Here is a 20738-nt window from a genome sequence, read left to right on the forward strand (position 1 = left end):
TGCTTCGCCAATCTGCGAGTATTTAAAATTTAAAGAAAACAGTAACTTCATTCAAGAAAGATGAGAATATTTATCTGCCTGAAAGACAGCTTACATTTTATTGTCCTGACAAAAGAGCTGTCTTTTAATGACGGAGACAGTAGTTTTGTGTGTTTTACTAAAGAGTTAATTAGATATGAAGCACTCACCAACTATTACATGGATGGGGGAGGGTGCTGAGGGGCAATCAATGCCCAGTATAAAATCAGCATGATTATTTAAATTAAAACATGAAAAATAAAACAGCCCTTATTTCACTTTACCAAGACATTTTCTTGTAAAGAGCATAAGAGCAAATAACTAGAATGTGTCAGAAACTTTGATATAGAAATATAACCAGTACCAGCTTCCTTTTGCCTTTAGAAAGACGAATAAATTGGTCTATAAAAATAGGAAATGTACAAAAACCAAAAATTAGTCAATCACCCTAAATACATACTCAGTTTTGTAACTTAAGCCAAAAATACCACTAGCAACAAAAAAAGTAATGAAATATTTAAACTTCATTATTTACACCTAGCATAATACCTAATTAAAGATAACTAATGATATAACAACATAACATGGCTTGAAATTTATAATGTGAAGTAGAAACTATTATCTATCAATGCTTATAGATATTTTGTTACTGAGTCACGTTTGTATAAAAAATTATTTTACTTTCATCATGAAGTTCCTTGGCAGGCTTTAAACTTAACATTCCACTTCACCCGCAAACAAAACTTATGACTTATTTTCTGTTAATTTAATTTAGGCTTGATTATTTCTACAATAATATAAATATGTTTATCTAGGACTGAAGTCAAACTATAAATTTTCTCACATTGAACTTCATGATGTACCCATTAAAAGTGCGCATGAATTATTTAACAACTACTTGAAGCATGAATGGTTCAAAAGCAAAAGGTCACTGATTTGGACAGGACACAATTAACGGGAAAAAAAATTCAAAAATAAAAAAAAAAAACAGTGAAAACAAAAGGAGCCAGCAATCTCTGATATGAAACCCATTCTTAAGAATGTAATAGTCTTACCCCAGGTATAAAGGTAAATACATTGTATTTTTGATTTTTTATAGAATTTCTGGGATGCTTTTCTTCACACTTTTCAGGATATCCAAGCCACACCGTGCGAGCTTTCAGTTCTCTCTTTCTTTGACAAATATTTATCAGCCAATCACAGCAAGTGCATGAAACAAAAGACACTCGTTATATATGCTTTTTAAAAAATGTTTAAATTAATGCTACATATTTAGAGCCAATACTGATTGTTTCTGTATTTACCAGACACCGAAAGCATATCTAATGTTAATCTGTAAAGGTTATCTTCAAATAGGTTATACTGAAATAACTTTGACATAAAACACTGAAAGAGACTTGTATGAGTGCATAATGACTTCTAGAACCTCAAATGATCTTCCCTGTTTAGACCCTCTCACTGACAAAACCATTAAGTTTCTGAAGCAATCAATGCTCTTCTATGAGGAGAAAAGGAGAGCCGTGTCGTTTGCAATTCTCAATACACCGCTCAGTGATCCGATGACAAAGGTCCTCGGACATCTACTCTCTCAGGTAATCACTCTTTTCCTCTCTTAAAGAGGACTATTTTAGTAGCATTCATATAAAATGAAGACTTACGGCTCCATTCAATATTGGGAAAGAACACTGATGTTTAAGGGGATAGGGCTAAAGCTATCTTCCAGTCCGTCCATGTGCCATAGTGTCAGGACTCCAGCAGCACAAACACTTCCACTTCCTGGACATCCAAACCATTATGTTTGGATAGAGAGAATAAACTTTTCCCAAAATACTTAAGAAAATGGTGAAAAGGTATCAAAATCGCCTAAACTAAGCATAAAATAAGAATCGTGAATTTAAACTTCAGCATTAACAGTTTGGCTTTGCTCAAATCTCCAAACTGCAGAAGGAGACCTAGAATGGCTTATGAAGGCAGGTTGTTGAACTGTATCTTCTAGGTGTAGTCTGGGCTACACCAGCAAGCCAGCAGCAAAAGGCAGAAGCTCTGAACTTCACTCTGTGAGAGACTCAGCTGAAAAATTAACATGAAATTTTGTGTGACAATGTCAGTCTCAGGAGGTGTGATTATAAAATGAAGTTGGCATATCAGGACTTCCATCTTGAAATCACTGCATGTCTTCCACGGCAGGTGGGGAGGGCGCACTAGCCCTTTACTCCAATCACACTGACACAATCTTCAGAAGTCGCCTTACTTTGGACAGCACCCACGGTGGCATCCTATAAACTGAAATCGGTGTATCTCTACTGAATCTCTGCCTATTTCGTAGCTGTGCACAGAAAATCTTCAGTCCGGAAGGACAGGAGTCTGCCCTCCAGGTGTGGGCATCCACCTCTCGCCCGCCTGCAGGACGGGGAGCACTGCTACCTTGAGGAGCTCCCTTGGGATGGCAACCCTGAGTGCCAGGGGCACAGCCAAGCAGGTCGGTTCTAAACCACCCCCTAGGACCCATCCCACTTCAACTTTTAAGAACAGATAGCATCCTCCACACATAAAGGATACTTTTAAATCCCAGCAGTTACAAACCAGGATATTGTTAAAGCGAATAAGATTGCCACAGTACGTATTCCCGCCTTTACTGCCTTTTGTTGGCGGCGGGGGGGGGGGGGTTAAGTAGATTTCAGTAAAATATCAGGGATATGTGATCTTGCTCATGCTTGAATGAAACAAAAACCTAAGTAAGGCTTCAAATTCAATATAATCTGCTTCAAATCACTCTTTCTCACCTCCTGTTGCTTCTACCACGCGGCCTGCACCAAGGTCAGGCTTCTCACGAGGCTTCTTCCCTCCAGCACGACTCCCCTGGCCACCGGCAGACCTCGCGGCCCCACACGCACCCCTCCCCGCAGCACCAGCCCGCACAGCCCAGCGCTCCAGGGGCGCCTTCCCCAGTCCTTCCCGGCGGCAGCTCTGAATCGCCAACCTCTTACTAGTTGCACACAACACGTTCTCCTGAGGCGCGAACACCTCCGGTCCCGCTGCACCAGACAGACGCGCCGTGCGAGCTCGGAGGGGCTCTGCCCTCCTCGGGATGTAATCAGTCCGACACCTGCGGCGGCACCACAGCGACGGGAGACTCACACATTTTACACAGGCGGGAACGGGAGGCCGGAAAGGTACATGATTTCTCTGAGACGAGACAACCAGGCGGGGGCAGAGCGGAGAGCAGAGCCCGACTGTGCGCAGCCCGTCAGCGCAGTGCTCACGCCGCCCCACGGCAGGCCGGGCCCGTCAGAACGCGGCAAACGCCCGGAACAGACGCCACAGGAGCGCCCAGCAGCTCGAGGGGCTGCGTGCGCGTGCGCGAGAGCGCGGGTGACGGGACAGAGCGCGCTGGGGGGCGGGGCGCACCGCGGGGGGCGGCCGGCACCGCGCAGCCGCCCTGAGTCACACTCGGAGGGCTCCAACGCTCCTTCTGGCACAACAAGGGTCCGTGCCTGCGCTGCCCAGCGAAGCGTCCACCGGCCGCACGTGACTATTTTCATACGAATTCACATGAAGTGCAATAAAAAGCCCAGTTCCTCGGTCACATTAGCCACATTTCAAGGGCTCGAGAGCCGTCCTGGCCACTGGCTCCCACAGTGGACACCACAGACCTAGACCATTCCCACGTCACGGGAGTGTCAGGGGCAGGGCTGCCCGTGGGAAGCACAGCGCAGCAGGTCCAGCAGATGAGACACAAGCCTGCAGCACTGCGATGATGGCGAAAATCGTCCAGCGAGGTATTCAAATACGAATTCTTGTTCTGAAACACCTAACTGCCTAATATGACAGTTTAACGTACACAAGTCAGACAAATCTAAGATGAAATAGAAGACAGGCAAAATTAAGTGTGTGAAAAATAAATACAAAATTTAGGAAACGTGGATTTTACCGAGTTTACGGCAAAAGGCTCTAGAAATGCAAAACCACTGTGTGTGTCACATGAACGCTGCAGACCACAGCCAGAAGAAAAACCTCAACACAACACACTGTGTGCTGTACCTGCAACCGAGGACCCACGAAGTTCCAAAGGCTTCCACGCTATAAACTCTAAATTAAATACCAGGGGCTAAAAACACATATAACTCAACAGTTTACTAATTTTTTTCTCTACAACCTGGTAGAGGGAAAAAAAAAACCCAAGATCCCCAGACTTCCGAGATGTAACTCAACTATTTGTAACACTTTGCTACTAAGAACTATCAAGAAACAAAAGTGTTATTACTAATTATTTGCTTATGCAAGCACAGAAGCAAGTTGTCGTTAGCCATAATCAAATCACACGCTATTTCACAAAATTAAATGAATACAACGCTTGAGGTTTTACAAGCCTGGAGCACCACCAGAATTGCCACTGGATGATGCAGACAGAAAACAGGACCAGAAAGGAAGACAGGTGACTTGAATGCAAAGAGTAAAGGGCATAAACACCAAACATTTAAAACAAAACGAAACAAAATCTGTAACCCAAAAAGTAAATGTAAGCCTTACTAAGTTGTAGAGCTAAGCAGGAAAATAAAATTATGGACAATTTTTTAGTAAAATATACTGGTAAATACTGATACGGAAAGGGAGAACCTCAGAGACGGTGGGAGAAAATAACCAGGAGCCGCAGCTGATAATACTTCCATGCAGACGGAGCATTTTCTAAATGTGTGATCACTCAGGGGACACTCCCCATTTATATATAAGTCACCTGCCATCATCAAGGCAAAGTGACACTAAATCCAATATTGCACAAAGTGTACTCTTCCTTACAACATTGTAGGAGTAGCAGCTTTTCACAAAGGCCTCTATAATCAAAGTAATACTCTCATATTAAATAAAGTACCTTTAATATACCAAGATCCTGTCTCCTAAAGCTTTAACTAGCCATAGTTATATAACTCCCAAACTTTAGAGAGCCTTCTTCCCAACACAACCAAATTTAGACACTTATGCTATCCAACAGGTACCCATGGTTACCAAGAGCGGCACAGCCTACTATCTTCTTCAAAGATTAGCATCTCCCCATGCTTCTGCACTGCACATGTGCTGCAGGTTCCCTGAAAGTGTAGAGACCCACTAAGAACAGGAACAGTTCCGGTATCTGACATCCCGCCCCCGCCCCCGACCCACCTATCCACCCCACTGTTCCTATGAAAATGCACTCAGTGGCTCCACTTTCCTAAGGGACAGAGTGACTTTTGGTAAGAAGTGAAATCTAAGTCTCCTGAGAGACACCACCACCAGCCCCAGAGAACTAGCGTATCGACGTGCATCACAGGAACTCACAGGAAGGACAGTCCAAGTTTTAGAGGGCAGATTACAGTAAAATTTCAATGTGTCAGAGCTGCAATTTTTACCAAATAATAAAAATGAGAAAGCAGTTTTTAAGCCATGAAGAAATTAAAGCCCACTCAGTTGCTAAAACTCGGAAGAATAATTTTAAAATAAGCCTCACTAGTCGGAGTCTACAAACAGAAATACACTGAAATACTTACAACTCATTATTGTTATTTGCTACCTACCTTTATTGCAATATTCACCAACATTTCCTCCTGCAATTAAACTAAGTAATTTTATGTATCTCCTACTCATTGATCCAACACCTAATAATGTTAATAAACATTGTATTTTATAATGCCTAACATTTAGGGGGAAAAAAGTAACAAATACTCAAAAATAAAAATCTGTAAGAAATTAAGAAAATAAAGCTAATCTAAGTTGTTAGATGTACAATTTTGTTGTGTAAGGTGCAGTTTTTATTTATTTTTAAAGATTTTATTTATTTATTTGAGAGAGAAAGAATGAGAGAGAGCATGAGGGGGGGAGGGTCAGAGGGAGAAGCAGACTCCCCGCCGAGCAGGGAGCCCGATGCAGGACTCGATCCCAGGACCCTGGGAGCATGACCTGAGCCGAAGGCAGACGCTTAACCGACTGAGCCACCCAGGCACCCAAGGTGCAGTTTTTAATTTAAACAGTAATTTCTCAGTATGGCAGATAGCACTGAACAAGAAGCGCGCCGACAATATCCCGGATCACTGCTTATTCCGTACAGCAAAAAAGACACACGTCAGTGCCATACAGACTGATTAGAACCCACCAACACGGTTCAGTTAGTTTTATCTACACGATCACCACTTACAGAGATAAAGAGTTTATATACACATCTATTATGTGTTATTGTTTTAATGTCCCCCAAACATGGGTGTTTTGCTAACATCTACATCTGGAATATTAACATTTTCCTTTAAAAAAAAGTAATATATTACAAATAAAATCCAAAATTTGTCTATGTTCCATTTGGTAAAAACAAAGTGCTATAAAAGACCAAACATAATTAATTCCACAATGGGGGCATCTGGCTGGCTCAGTCAGAAAAGCGTGTGATTCTTGATCTCGGGATCGTGAGTTCAAGATCCATGTTGAGTGTAGGGATTACTTAAATCAATAAAACCTTCAAAAAATAAATTCAACAATGTTTTCAACACTATGAAAAGACTCCTAACATTAAAAGTCCGTAACTGTTGGCAACTCTTTGGGAGCACGGATTAAGTACCACTTCCATAGCACACAAGCCCCCTAATTTTAGAGTCCACACCATTAACATTAAACGGTCCGTGTCCTCAGAGTTTGTGCCTGTAAGTACCCACGCCCACCTCCTCTGTGTTTTCAGCCATCTCTGACGGCTCCTGTAGCATTCATTCAGTGATTCTCCATGCACACAGATACAGCTTCTCAGCCTCCTCGACTCCAGCGATCCTCATGCCGGGTTCCCCTTAGGATGGCGAGACCGGCCTTTATCCACTTACAGACACCAGTCAGGATTAGTCTTCTTGGGAGCACAACTCCTCACCCTAGCACTTTTCCCAGACCACAGAGCAAAGAGCAAGGGCTTTGGTTTGTCAAAGGAGACCTTGGTTCAGTTTCTGGCTTGGCCCCAGACCATCACAAGAGGGACTTTTCCAGTTCTTGGCTGTAGACAGTGCTGAGCATGGACGCCCAGCTCCCGAAGAAGGTGCGTACCACGGAGAAGAGCACCGGCAGGACGGCTCCCACTCATGCCTTCGCCCTGCGCGCGTGGAGGACACACAGCTGTGAGCTGCACACCACAGCCATGAAAAGATGACTTCTAATGGCGGCTCCACCCAGATTCCTCTGCTGCAAGCTCTTTCCTCGGTTCACAGCCCTGGGCACCCCCCACCCCCAGCTCCCACAGCCACACTTCCACTGCCAAGTCTGCGACAGGTCAGGCTCTCTCACGGACAGACAGTCCTAACATGACACTGGATTCCAAACAAATGCACGACTACTGACCTTCCGTCGTCGGTGACTGATCTCTCCACCAAAGCACGACCGATTCTCCCACGTTCTCAGTCCTCATCTGAATCCCCGTCGCCTCCCCACTCAAATGACCCCACGTTCCCAACTAAGGGTAAAAGTCATCCTCTCCACCACCACTTCACTCTTCCACTCCTACCCTTCCCCCTGCCTAAAAGGATGGACAGTAGTCTGCTTTCCCAAAACTGTCTTTCTCCCCCAAGGTGTCCCTTTCCTTTATTTTTCAAAGACCTACACCACATGTCCCTTGACGTTTTCAGAAACGTCATCCTTCTGTGTGGCTTCCCTTAATCCCAATGATGACAGGACACTGAAACCTCCATCTCCAGATCCTGCTTCTGAATCTGACAGGATTGTCTGTATGGACACTAACCCAATACAAGATAGATTTTAATTAAGAAAACTGTCAATAGTTTTAGATGAGCAATCTAGGAAAAAAAAACAAAAACAAAATCCATCGCTCACATCATACTTAATGGTGAAATACTGAAAGCTTTCTAGGACTATGAACAAGGAGCAAGAAGGTACACTCACCACTGCTATTCCATATAATAGTGTATGTTCCAGACAGACCCATAAGGCAAAAAAAGAAAAGAAAAGGCATACAGGCTATAAAACAAAGACATAAAACTGTTTGCAGATGACAGGATTGTCCAAGTAGAAAATTACACGGAATCTACACAAACACTCTTGGCACTAACAGTAAGTTTAGCAAGGCTATAGGATACAAGACAAACACAAAATCCAACTCTAGTTCTATACACCAGCAATGAACATGTGGAAACCAAAATTTAAAATACCAGTTACAAACATGAAGAAGGAAAAAGAAAAAAAAAAAAAAAGAAGAAGAAATACTTAGGAATAAATCGAACATGTATAAGACCTGTGTACTGAAAACTACAAAATGCTGATAAAAAGGTCAAAGTTCTCAATAAATGGAGAGAGGTAAACCGTGATCTAGACGATTCAACACAATAAAATGTCATTTCCCCCAAGTTAATATACAGGTAAAACATAATTCCTATCAAAATCCCTGAAAAGATTTTACAGACTGGGCTAGATTATTTTAAAATGTCTATGGAAAGGCCTAATAGCTAGATGGCTAAGAAAATCTTGAAAAAGAATAAAATACAAGGAATCAACCTACCCCATTTGAAGACTTAGATAAAGAGACAGTTCTCCAGACTGGGTAGCACTAGCAGGGCAGACGAAGGGACAATACAGGCAAGCCCCACTCGTGTGCAGCCAAATGACCAGAGACACAGGCATAAAAGCAGTTCAACAATGGTGCTGGAGCATTTGGATATACATAGGCAAAAAATAAATCTAAACCAAAACTTCCCACCTTGTACAAAAGTAACTCAAAAAGGATCTAAATAATGTTAAACTATAAAACTTACAGAAGAAAATCTTTGAGACACAGGGCTGGGTGAAAAGTTCTTAGACGTGACAATCAAAGTGCAGTGCTCAAAAGAAAAAAAACAAACAGTTGGACTTCATCAAAATGAAAGACTTTGGATCTGTGGAAAAACTCTTAGAGGATGAAAAGACAAGCTACAGAATGGAAGAAAATATTTGCAAACTACCCACCTAACAGAAGACTCACAAGTGAAATATATAAAGAACTCTTAAAACTTCACCAGAAAAAAAACCAAACCAAGAAGAAAATACAATGGACCTACAGACACATTTACTGAAGAGGACATGCCTATGGCAAATAAGACAGTGAACCTCACTAGGCCTTTAGAAAATGCAAACAACCTGAGGCCACAAAGAGCTGTCAGTACACACATATTCTAACAGCTAAAATAAAAAACAGCGACAACAAGGTTGACAAGGAGATACTGAATCTCTCCTTCACTGCTGGTGGGAATGTGAAATGGTACAACCACTCCGGGAAACAGTTCAGCACTTTCATAAAAAACTAAACATATGCTTATTATGCAACCCAGCAACCGCACTCCTGAGCATTTAGCCCAGAGAGAGGAAAACTTATGTCCATACAAAAAAAAAAAAAACCTGTACATGATGATTCATAGCAGCTTTATTTGGAACATCCAAAAACTTGAAACAATCTAAGTGTCCTATAGTAGGTGAATGCTTAAACAAACATTCATCCATCCCCTGGAATGCCAGTCAGCAGTTAAAAGGAAAAACTATCGATACAACTACGTGAGTGGTTATCAAGGGCCCTGTGTTGACTGGAGTAGGCCAATCTCCAAAAATCACAAGTTGAATGGTTTCACTTATTTGACATTCTCAAAATTAAAATTATAGAAATAGAGACGGATTAGTGGTTGCCAGAGGCTAGGGCCTGGGGTAGGAGAGAGAACATGACTATAGAAGGCAGCAGACAGGAGACACCTGCGGTAATGGGACAGTTCTGTATCTTTACTGCAGTGGTGGTTACACAGACCTGCACATGTAGTAAAACGTAGTGAACTATACACAGTTTACACCAGCATCAACTTTCTGGTTCGATGCAACCACTGGGGGGCGCCTGGGTGGCTCAGTCAGTTAAGCGGCTGCCTTTGGCTCAGGGTCCAGTGATCCAGTTGCACCTGGGGCTCCCTGCTCAGCAGGGAGCCTGCTTCTCCCTCTCCCTCGGCCCCTCCCCACCTCAGGCTCACTCTTTCGCTCTCAAACAAATGGATAAAATCTTTAAAAAAAAAAAAAAAGAAAGATGCAACCACTGGGGGAAACTGGGTGAAGGATAAGCAGGACCCCTCTATACTAAGTTTGCAATTTCCTGTAAAGCTGTAATTATTTCAAAAGAAAAGGTTTTGTTTTTTAAGATTTTATTTATTGAGAGAGGGGGGGAGTGAGAGAGCATGAGCAGGAGAGAGGGGCACGGGTAGAGGGAGAAGCAGGCTCCTGATGTGGGACTGGATCCCAGAACCCTGGGATCATGACATGAGCTGAAAGCAGATGCTTAACGAACTGAGCCACCCAGGCGCCGCCAGAAAAGTTTTTTTTTTTAAATAAAACAAAGTAAAAGGATGAAAATCATATACCATGCAAATACTAATCAAAGAAAGCTGGGAGAGAGAGAGAGCAAAAGAGAGAGACAAACCAAGAAACAAGTCTTAATAACAGAGGACAGACTGTCGCTCACCAGAGGGAGGTGGGTGGGGGAGGGACACAGGTGAAGGGGATGAAGGAGGGCACTTGTGTTAAGCACAGGGTGACGTATGGAAACCTGAAGCTGATATAACGCCGCATGTCAACTAACTGGAATTAAAATAAAGAAATAAAAATAAAGAAAGCTGGTATCATTTCATTGAAGATAGACATTATGAGCCCACATAGAAGAAATATTATCAGATAAAGATCAATCCAACAGTGAGTTAGTAACCCTACACTCGCATCATCTAATAACATACTCTAAAATATATAAAGCAAAATGACATAATTTAAAGCAGTAGACACATCCTCAAAGATGTTGAGACTCACACAAGCTTCTCAGTAACTGATAAGTAAACTTCGAATATGAATACAGAAGATTCAAACAAGACTATTAACAAATTAATCAAATAAGTGGATAAAATCTTTTTAAAAAAAAAGCAACACAGAGCAACACAGTCAACAAAAAAGGACAAATTCTTTTCAAATACACACAGAAAATTGACTAACACTGCCCATATACGATGAATCATAAAGTAAGTCTCAACACATTACAGAGACTGAAAGAAAAAAATCCCAAGTATGTTCTCGGGCCACAGTGGAATTAAGATAAAGTCGATCACATGGCACCGGGGTGGCTCAGTCCATGAAGCGTCTGACTTCAACTCAGATCATGATCTCAGGACCCTGGGATCCAGCCCCAGTGTCTCCAGTCTCCCAGCTCAGCAGGGAGTCTGCTTCTCCCTCTCCATCTGCCCCTCTCCCACCGCTTATGCTCTCTCTCTCTTGCTCTCACTTTCTCTCCCTCAAATAAAAAATAAAATCTTTAAAAAAAAAAAGATAACAGTCAATTACAAAAAGATAATCAGGAAAATTCCTGACTGGAAATTAATCAGCATGGTTCTAAACTGAACATCAACTAAAGCAGAAATGGCAATGTAAATCAAAATATTTTGAACTAAATAGTAATAATAATACCATGTGTCAAAACTGAAATGCATCTATTTTTAAAAAAGAAAAAAGTACAATGCTGGTGACCTGAGAATCCATCTAACGAAGCCAGAAAAAGAAAGGCAAGTTAAACTCAGTATGAAAAAAATTAAGGGCAGACCAGACTTCAATGACACAGGAAGCAGACATCCTAAGAGGGACACAGTGTCACTCATACAGTGTCCCAGAGAATGTTTAACCTGAATCTAATGGCGAGGAGACCTCAGACAGACCAAAACCTGAAATGTTCTATAAAATACCTGTTGTGTAGTTCCCATAAACATCAATGGAATGCAAGACAAAGTTAGGGCAAGAGTGGCTCCAGATTCATGGAGATGGCTCATGGAGATGGCCACCTAAATGCCAGGCCAGCCTAGAGAGGAAGGGTGCTCTGTGGGCAGGAGACAGAGCTGTGTCAGAGCAAAATCTCCTGAACGTGGCAACTGCCTGGTGGCCATGTACGAAAATAGCCTCTTCCTAAGAAACATGCACGGAACACTAAGATCAAAGAGGAGTGAAGTAACAAGCAACCTCGTCTGAAATCACTCTGAAAATAACAGTGAGATATAAAGAGAATGGTCAATAAATGTGGCAAAAGATTAAACATTAGTGATCTTAGGCAAAGGGCATAAGAGGAATTCTTGCAACTTTTCTATAAGTTTGGATTTATTTCAAGATAAAAGTGAATTTATTTCAAGTCTGGATTTATTTCATGATAAAAGCTTAAAATTTCAAAAGCAAAGACAACACCAGAAGTTTGGCTCTTTGAAAAGAACTGATAACCTCCTATCAAGATTAACAGGGAAAAGGGAGAGATAAATTAACAATATCAGGAATAATAAAATGTGACATCCCTCCAGAACCTCATACATTTTCTATTACAGGAATTTATATATTTGAAAGTAGATAAACCCCTTGAAAAGCACAAAGCATCACAAGGGACACAAGAAAAAACAATTCTGCATAGCCCTGCAACTGTTAAAAGGAATTAAGTCTAGACAAGGTTAAGTACCCCCAAAGAATACTCCAGGAATATTGGCTATTTAACCTAGAAAATGTTTTGTGAAAAAACTGTCTCACTCATTAAAAATTAGTAACACAAGTCAGTGATTTCTAAAGCCTTGTTTAGCCATGAAATTGCTTCTTCATATGAACAGCTTACAATATACAGGAAAGATAAAGACAGACACTAATTGGAAGCTGAGAGGGGGTGATAAGCCTAAATCCTGCTCAGGCTCACTTCCCGATTCTGCGTGGTCGATCTCTTTGAGGGATTCCTCAGAGTCCCTGGGAGTCCACACACCACTGTTTGAATACCACTATGTGAGCCGACCCCAAAATCAAATTGGTTGTAAAAACATCTTTTTACAAACTTCTAAAGAGATAATGAGGATGATATATAAGGTATCTTTCTACAATGACTTGTATCTCTTTTATGGTCAAAGGGATCTAAGTTCATGATGGTTAAGAAAGGCACTGACCACAAACTTTAAAGAGCAGAAAGACTATCAAAGCAGTAATTTATTCGACATACCCCACTCAAGTTATGTTGGCATCAGTCAGCTGAAATCTTGCTCTACCCGTCCCTAGGGCTGGAGGACAGTCAATGGCCAAGTGTCCTAGACACAGAGTGTGGTTTCACAGACCAGCCTCTAAAGTCAAGGGTGAGCACAGCTGATGAAGTTTATCTCAACCACCAGTGAACTTGTTTAAATATGAGCAGGTCTTACCTTTGTTTCTTTCTGGTTAAATTTACTGAAGAATCTTCTTCCAAGTCAAAGCATTTGAGTCAAATAATACACAGAGTTCCAGTATTATTAAACTGCATTTTACAGGCCCATAATACACAGAGTTACAGTATTATTAAACTGCATTTTACAGGCCCCTACCTGCCTTTCTGGATGAGAGCAGGACCGAAGATGGAAGAGAGCACGGTTTACAAATGCTGACACAGTGACCAGAATTGACTCTACCATGCAATCAATACAAAACCACTAATCTTTCTCCACTTTCTAAACATTTAAACGTCGCATGAAAAAAGTGAACTTGAGGACGCCTGGGTGGTTCCGTCGATTAAGCGTCTGCCTTCAGCTCAAGGTCATGATCCCAGGGTCCTGGGATCGAGCCCCACATCAGGCTCCTTGCTCAGCGGGGAGTCTGCTTGTCCCTCTGCCGCTCCCCCTGCTTGTGCTCTCTGTTTCCCTCTGACCAATAAATAAATACAATCTTTAAAAAAAGAAAGTGACCTTGGCATTCTGTCCTTTTCTGATTAGCAATGTTTGGTTTTGACTAATGTTTAACACTTTCCGTTATGTCATTTCATTGAGAGTGTCTTCTTTATTTGATATAAAAATAAGTATGTTAGAAGCCGAGCTTCTAAATACCTTAACTGTATACCTGAGGGCATAGGAAATTAGGCAGCAAGAGATCACAAACCTGGTGCAGAGGAACTTCCATCCTCCACAGACAAACCACTCTAGTCCTCTTCTTCTCTGTCTGATCCTAGCTCGTGGTAACGTGTGGTAATCACTTTCATCATTCTCGAAGCCTTCTTCAGACATCATTAATGGCATTTCATCCAAATGGGCAGACTCATCTTCCAGCTGGTACCTGGTCAGAGGTAAGGAGAGAATGCTGAGGCAGGCCAAGCAGCCTTCTGTCACCAGTAAGGGTATTATTTAAGACAAGAGCTGGTCCCATTCTACTAACCACATTTTTCTTTTTTCTTCAAACTAAGCTGTCTACAGCAGAGGCAAACCATTATAAATAAGGGATGCTACTTTCCTTTACAAAAAATGTATTTAGCCAGGGTCAGAAGGAAAGGAACAGGCTGCCCAAGGAAGCGAACATGACCACGCTAGAAGGGGAGCCCTCCACAAAGCCACTGGTGTGAACAGTCAGCTCAACAGTACCACCCACTCATGGTGTTCAATTCAGGAATATAAAAACAATCACCCAAAATATTAGCAAAAAATGTATACTTCCAGGTCATATCTAAATACTCTGCTACAGATCGATTGGATGTAAAATGTGCCCAACTTTACATTCATCAAAGTCGTGGAAGTGACTTTTGAACTATGGAAGTATCTTCTTTTGAAAGGTGGGAACACGGTCCCTTGGTTTGTTGTCAGATTTGATATACGCAGCAAGGATGCTATGTCCCACTTACACTTACTCTCTGTCTCTGTTATTCCCTTTTCTGAATTTTCTATTCAAGGAAATAATTTCCTCCACAACCAGCATCCCTTTCAGAGTTCAATAATCCTCTTCTGATTCCAAAAACAGGCAGCCTACTGTATCAAGTTCCCATTTTATCTCTCCTCAATCACAGACATATGTACATTTTAAAACTAAAAGCTTACTTTGAGAACCAAAAATTCATCAGAAAGTAGATTGCAGAGCCCACGAATGCTATCTTATTTGATTTTACATCAAACCTGTGGTAGGTATTCACCTCAATTGTAAAAATCAGAGCACAGACCTGTGTGTCCCCGGGACATGATGGTAGTCACTGAAACTGAAATTTCCCATCGCACCCTCTGAAGTCCACAGACTTTATACAAGACAAATAAAACCAACCAAGCCCACAACTACAGCATAAATGAGTGCCAGACAATACTACAATCTACTTAAAGACAACAGCAAGCTGAAACAGGATAAAGTCAAAGGAAATCACAAAAAGCACACTCATCAAACTACTCGAAGCAAAGATGAAGGAAAAATTCTTGGAAGGAGCCAGAAGAAAACAACTCATTACATGGAGAAGCCCATCAATTCAAATGCCCATGGACTTCTCATGGAGAGAGATGAGGCCAGAGGACAGGAACTCCATGTCTAAGTGCTGAAAGGGAAAAAGGCTCAACCCAGAATTCTATATCCAGCAAAAAGATCCTCCAGGAATGAAGGCAGAACAAAAACATTCTCAGATGAAAGATAAAACTTGGAGGGTATGTTACCATCTGACCTCATACAAAAGAAAGCTAAAGAAAGTTTCAAGACGAAGAAAAATGATACCATCAAGAAACTTGGATTTTTGGAAATAAAGAACACAAAATTCTTTAAAACGTGTATGACTATTGAAAGCAAAAGCTGTCACATCATCTGGTGAAGTTTTCAGTGTAGAAAGATGTGAATTGATATGGCGGCTATCCTGTAAGAAGCAGGCAATTCCATAGCTTACATTAAGTGTAAAATATGAACAGTGAAAAGTTAGCTATGTATATTGCAATCCTTAGCGTGGAGCTTCTCAACAGCGGTACCATTAACATTTTGGGTCTCAGAATTCTGTTGACGGAGCTGTCCTGTGCATTGTGGAGCGTTCAACAGCAAACCAGGCCACTACACATTTGATGCCAGTAGCAGTATTCCCCCAGTCGTGACAATAAAAATGTGTCCAGATGTCACCAAATGTCACCTGGAGGACAAAAATCACTACCTACAAAAAAATAAAAATACTTGAAATATAATGGCATATAATGTTAAAAGATTAAAAGTAAAAAGATGGAAAAAGATATGATACAAACACTCGTTCAAAGGAAAAAAAGTAGCTACTATAAGACAAAGAAGACATCAAAAAAATAAAATGAAAGAACCGCCCAGGATAAAGAAGAACATTACATAATGATAAAAGATCAAATCACCCATAAGCTCTAACAATCATAAATGTGCATGCACCTACCACCAGTTTCAAAGTACACAAAGTATGAAATATGTAAGTAAAAGGAGAAAGAAACAAATCCATAATACTGCCGGAAGACTTCGTAACTCCTCTCTCAGTAATTAATGGAAGAAACAGTATCAGAAAGGACAGAAAGACATGGTCAGCACTGTCAGCCAACCTACCCTGGCACTCCACCCTGTCCGGCAGAATGTTCTCATCAAGTGCACCATGAACACTCATCCCCACGGACCACAACCTGGGCCATAACACAAACTAACAAATTCAAAAGAACTGAAATTAGACAAAGTATGTTCTCTTACCATAAAGGAATTTCTTTTTTTATAAAGATTTTATTTATTTATTTCACAGAGAGAGACACAGCGAGAGAGGGAACACAAGCAGGGGAAGTGGGAGAGGGAGGAGCAGACTCCCCGCTGAGCAGGGAGCCGGATGTGGGGCTCGATGCCAGGACCCTGAGATCATGACCTGAGCTGAAGGCAGATGCTTAACGACTGAGCCACCCAGGCGCCCCATAAAGGAATTTCTTTTAAAAATCAGTAACAGAAAGGGACGCCTGGATGGCTCAGGTGCTTAAGGGTCTGCCTCAGCTCAGGTCATGATCTTAGGGTCCTGGGATCGAGTCCTGCTTCTGGCTCCATGCTCAGTGGGGAGTCTGCTTCTCCCTCTTCCCTTCCCCCCACTCATGCTTGCACTCTCTCTCTCTCTGAAACAAATAAATAAATCTTAAAAAAAAAAATCAGGGGCACCTAGGTGACTCAGCCAGTTAAGCGTCTGCCTACAGCTCAGGTCGTGATCCCAGGGTCCTGGGATCAAGCTCTCTGCTCAGCGGGGAGTCTGCTTCTCCCTCTGCCACTCTCTCCCTGCTCATGCTCTCTTTCTCTCACTCTCTCTCAAATAAAATCTTTAAAAATAACTTTAGAAATAAATCAGTAACAGAAAGATATTTGGAAAATCCACTAATAACTGGCGGGGGGGGGGATTTGGGAACAAATTTGGGAAGCAGCATTTGGGAACAAAACTGTCACGATGCTGGAGAATCATCCAATTCTTCACAACTGCAAATGGAAACTTACGAACAGCAGAAATTCTACAGAGATCAGCACCTTAAGCTAGAACTCACACTCAGAACGAGTCACCACAGGACAACCTGATGTCTGCCTGCTGGTGTGATACAAGAAGCAGCAGATCCAGCATTCCTGCCAACACATGTACACATTTACCGTATTTACTCAATCCCAGAGCAGTGGTTCTCAAAGTGCAGTCCCCAGAAATTCTTGGAGCCACCCCCAGAAACAAGAAACTTCTGGAAGTAGCCTACAGTTGGTATCAAGAGCCCTCGCACTCTGCTGCTTGAGAAGCACTGCTCTGGGGCTAATTTTCACGTGACGGGGAGTGCACAAAATAAGAGCACTACACCCAACTCCAGGAGGTACTAATCCAGACACTACCAACCACCAGCCTGGACTCTTCAAAAATGCCACATGAGAAGAAAGAAAACCACCACAAAGATTTCTCCAAATTAAAAGAAATTAAAAAGATATAACCAAATGAGGGGCGCCTGGGTGGCTCAGTTGTTAAGCGTCTGCCTTGGGCTCAGGTCATGACCCCGGGATTCTGGGATCGGGGGACTCCCTGCTCTGTGGGAAGCCTGCTTCTCCCTCACCCACTCCCCCTGTTTGTGTTCCCTCTCTCACGGTGTCTCTCCCTATCAAATAAATAAAATCTTTAAAAAAAGAATGAAAATGGTGAGTGCTACTCCAGATGGTCAGGAATATCCAAGAACAGAATTATTTCCATTCTGCTCTAAGACGTTATTGAAATACATCTTCTACAGTACATAACAAGCTTTAAATGTATATGAAGTATACACACAGTGCAGAGTACATAAACGAGCTTTATATGTGCCAACTTAGCAGTCCCTCAGGGAATCTGTGGATGTGGGTGTTCACACACCTGCATGTGTGTGGGGGCGTGTGCATGTGCGGGTATATGCAGTGACGGTGCCAGGCAGTCCTTTGCTTACTAGGATTCTGTGAAAAGGTCAGAAGGCAAGATTCCAGAAGACTCCACCTTCTTGAAACTTTATTTTTTTGAAACAGGTGCCTAGCTGTCAAGAATCCAAACACAAGTGGGGCGCCTGGGTGGCTCAGTTGGTTAAGCGACTGCCTTCGGCTCGGGTCATGGTCCTGGAGTCCCGGGATCGAGTCCCGCATCGGGCTCCCTGCTCAGCAGGGAGTCTGCTTCTCCCTCTGACCCGCTTCCGTCTCGTCCTCTCCATCTCTCATTCTCTCTCAAGTAAATAAATACAATCTTTAAAAAAGAAAAAAAAGAATCCAAACACAAGTGGAATTCAATGACTATAAAGATGTCCTTGGACAATAAGGCCAATGCTGACCTGCTACCTAAGCTCCTTTTACCATCTTTTTAACATGTGGTAACTAAAAAAATAAGCCAGCAAGTGGATTACTGAGTTAAAGGTTACTGAGGTATCCCCCACTGTTGGACAGAGAAAACATTTATAAATTCCCACTAAATAACGTTTCCGTGCAAATATCTGTACACAGAACTTTCTCCATATTTTTACATGAATTCTTTCAAAGAATCCCAGAACTGCAATAGTTTGTACAAAGTCATAAGCTCTAAAACACTTGAAATATTATTGCCAACTGCAAATTTAAACTCCCACCACTGAGTGCTATGAATAATGCCAAAAGCAATTTTACCTCACCCTCATCAGATGAGAGCTAAATACATGTACCCTTCGCTTAAATAAAGGGAGGAAAATGGCATCTTGTCATCACCGGCACTGATTCACGTTTGCTAGCACACGGGGTCCTGCACTACTACTTACAAACTGTGGCTAAGGCTGCTCCCCATGCTGTTCAGTGGAGCTGGGCGTATTTGGGGCGTGTGCACTGGGGGCACCCCCGGAACTAGGACCCTCTCCCGTGGCACCAGCCTCCTCACAGGTAAATCTTCACTGGCCAGGAACTCAATGTGCCCCTTCAGCAAATGTCACCAGAACTATGACGGTTTTTGTTAGTGATGTGGTCCCCAGTGGTCTGCCCTAACTTACCTTTGCCCATAAACCCTGTTACTTCCAGCGAGCATTTCTACGAAATACGAAGTTTTGCAGGGATATATATACTATACAACAACAGAAATGGCGATGTTATTTATGCAAGAGTCCATCTCTTCCACACTGATTGGTAGTATCTCTTAAATGTATCGTATTAGAGTAATTTGGGCGCAAGAAAACAGGACTTTAACCTACAACCACATGGAACTGGACTCTCTGCAAGGACCTACAGGAGGAGATGCTGCATATTGACACCCTGACTGTAGCCCTGTGAGTCCATACGGTTCTGACCTTCAGAACTGGAAAATAATACATTTGTTTTAAGCCACTACATTTAGGATAATTTTAGAACAGCAATAGGACACTGATACAACTGCATAGCAATTAATGACGATTTTTTTCTTTGTATTCTGAGTCAATTTGACAATCCTGCTTCCCGCGACCTCGCTCTCATCTTTCCTCCCTCATGTGAAACGGCCCTCGGATAAGAGAGGGTGGTGAGGTGAAGACAGAGGTGCTCTCCTCGTGGAGGATGTAAGTGTGCCGACGGCCTGTGCTGAGGCTCCCCCGGGCACTCTGGTGCTTCAGTGCAGTGCCGATTAGGCATCGAGGGGACCCGACACACAGCACACGACAAACACAGGCACCACCTGCCCTGAGACCGTAAAGCAGAGAATAAGCCTGAGGAGACGGTGGGCAGATCTTTAGCAAACACTAACCACGCAAACACTTCTCCTCCTCCCAATATAATGTCATATAAAAAATAAAAACCACGAGACCTCTGAAAATACTGGAGTACAAAGAGTACGTTAGGCTGAGGACCCCAAGAAAAATCACCTCTCAAAATCCTTACAGGAAGGTGAGAAAACGCTCTGCAAGCCGTTTGGCTGTGCTGGGTACATACCCTCAGTCACCTGCTGAGCACCACTACATGCGTGCCCACACTGAAGACACGGCAGTCAGTAACGGACACAGCTTGTAACTCACAAGCTCAGACTCACTCACCAGGAAATCTTAAATGATAGCAGTGGCTACTGGCGAGACAGTCCCCTAGCCCTTGGAAGGTGCCGACTGAGCTCAGGCTGCAGGGGCTGCATCCAGGTAGAGGGGCAGGGTGCGTGTGGAATGACCACTGCGGACGGGAAGGTAGGGAAGGTAGGTGGGGCAGCGCACAGCTCAGGAAGGACTGCCAGTCCCCCAAGCTCAGCCACAGCTATCCGTGAGAATTCTGGAACTGGAGCTGGGACACAGAAGGCAGCCTGCTTCGAGATAACTACAACTGTCAACTCCTGTAAGGAGAGCGACGAGAGGTCTACACCGCTCTGCAGATTAGGACGCCCAGAACAGCTGTCTTCTGAAAGAGAAAACACAGACAGACAGACACACAGGTAGAAAGGATTAGAAAGTGTTTCCCATAAAAATGGAAGATTAAATACACGACTGCCTTCAATACCAAAAACACTGCTTTTTCTTAAAGCTGAAACC

General features: G+C 42.6%; 1 protein-coding gene across 17 annotated transcripts in view; it reads right to left on the reverse strand.

Annotated features, from left to right (window-relative positions):
* The window catches only part of LOC114203734 (putative phospholipid-transporting ATPase IIB), a 55889-nt gene that overhangs the window by 20753 nt on the left and 14398 nt on the right, over window positions 1–20738 (reverse strand). For 7 of the 17 annotated variants that reach the window (XR_015767501.1, XR_015767500.1, XR_015767499.1 and 4 more), the window contains exons 2-3: window positions 13930–14103; window positions 1074–1191 (exon numbers count right to left, since the gene is read on the reverse strand). Coding sequence is in view for 3 of the 17 variants with exons in the window: in XM_088020718.1 (XP_087876844.1) it covers window positions 13097–13145; window positions 13930–14103 (223 nt within the window). In the remaining 14 variants the exon portion in view is untranslated. Of the gene's footprint in view, window positions 1–1073; window positions 1192–5941; window positions 7112–12133; window positions 13146–13929; window positions 14104–18197; window positions 19184–20258; window positions 20608–20738 lie in introns of those variants that run through there. The other 10 variants (XR_015767506.1, XR_015767505.1, XR_015767502.1 and 7 more) reach the window with 8 other exon arrangements.

The sequence above is a fragment of the Eumetopias jubatus genome, unplaced genomic scaffold (genome assembly GCF_037043125.1).
Source record: "Eumetopias jubatus isolate StellerSeaLion01/CBP00866 unplaced genomic scaffold, mEumJub1_p1.0 scaffold_114, whole genome shotgun sequence".
Taxonomy (NCBI): Eukaryota; Metazoa; Chordata; class Mammalia; order Carnivora; family Otariidae; genus Eumetopias; species Eumetopias jubatus.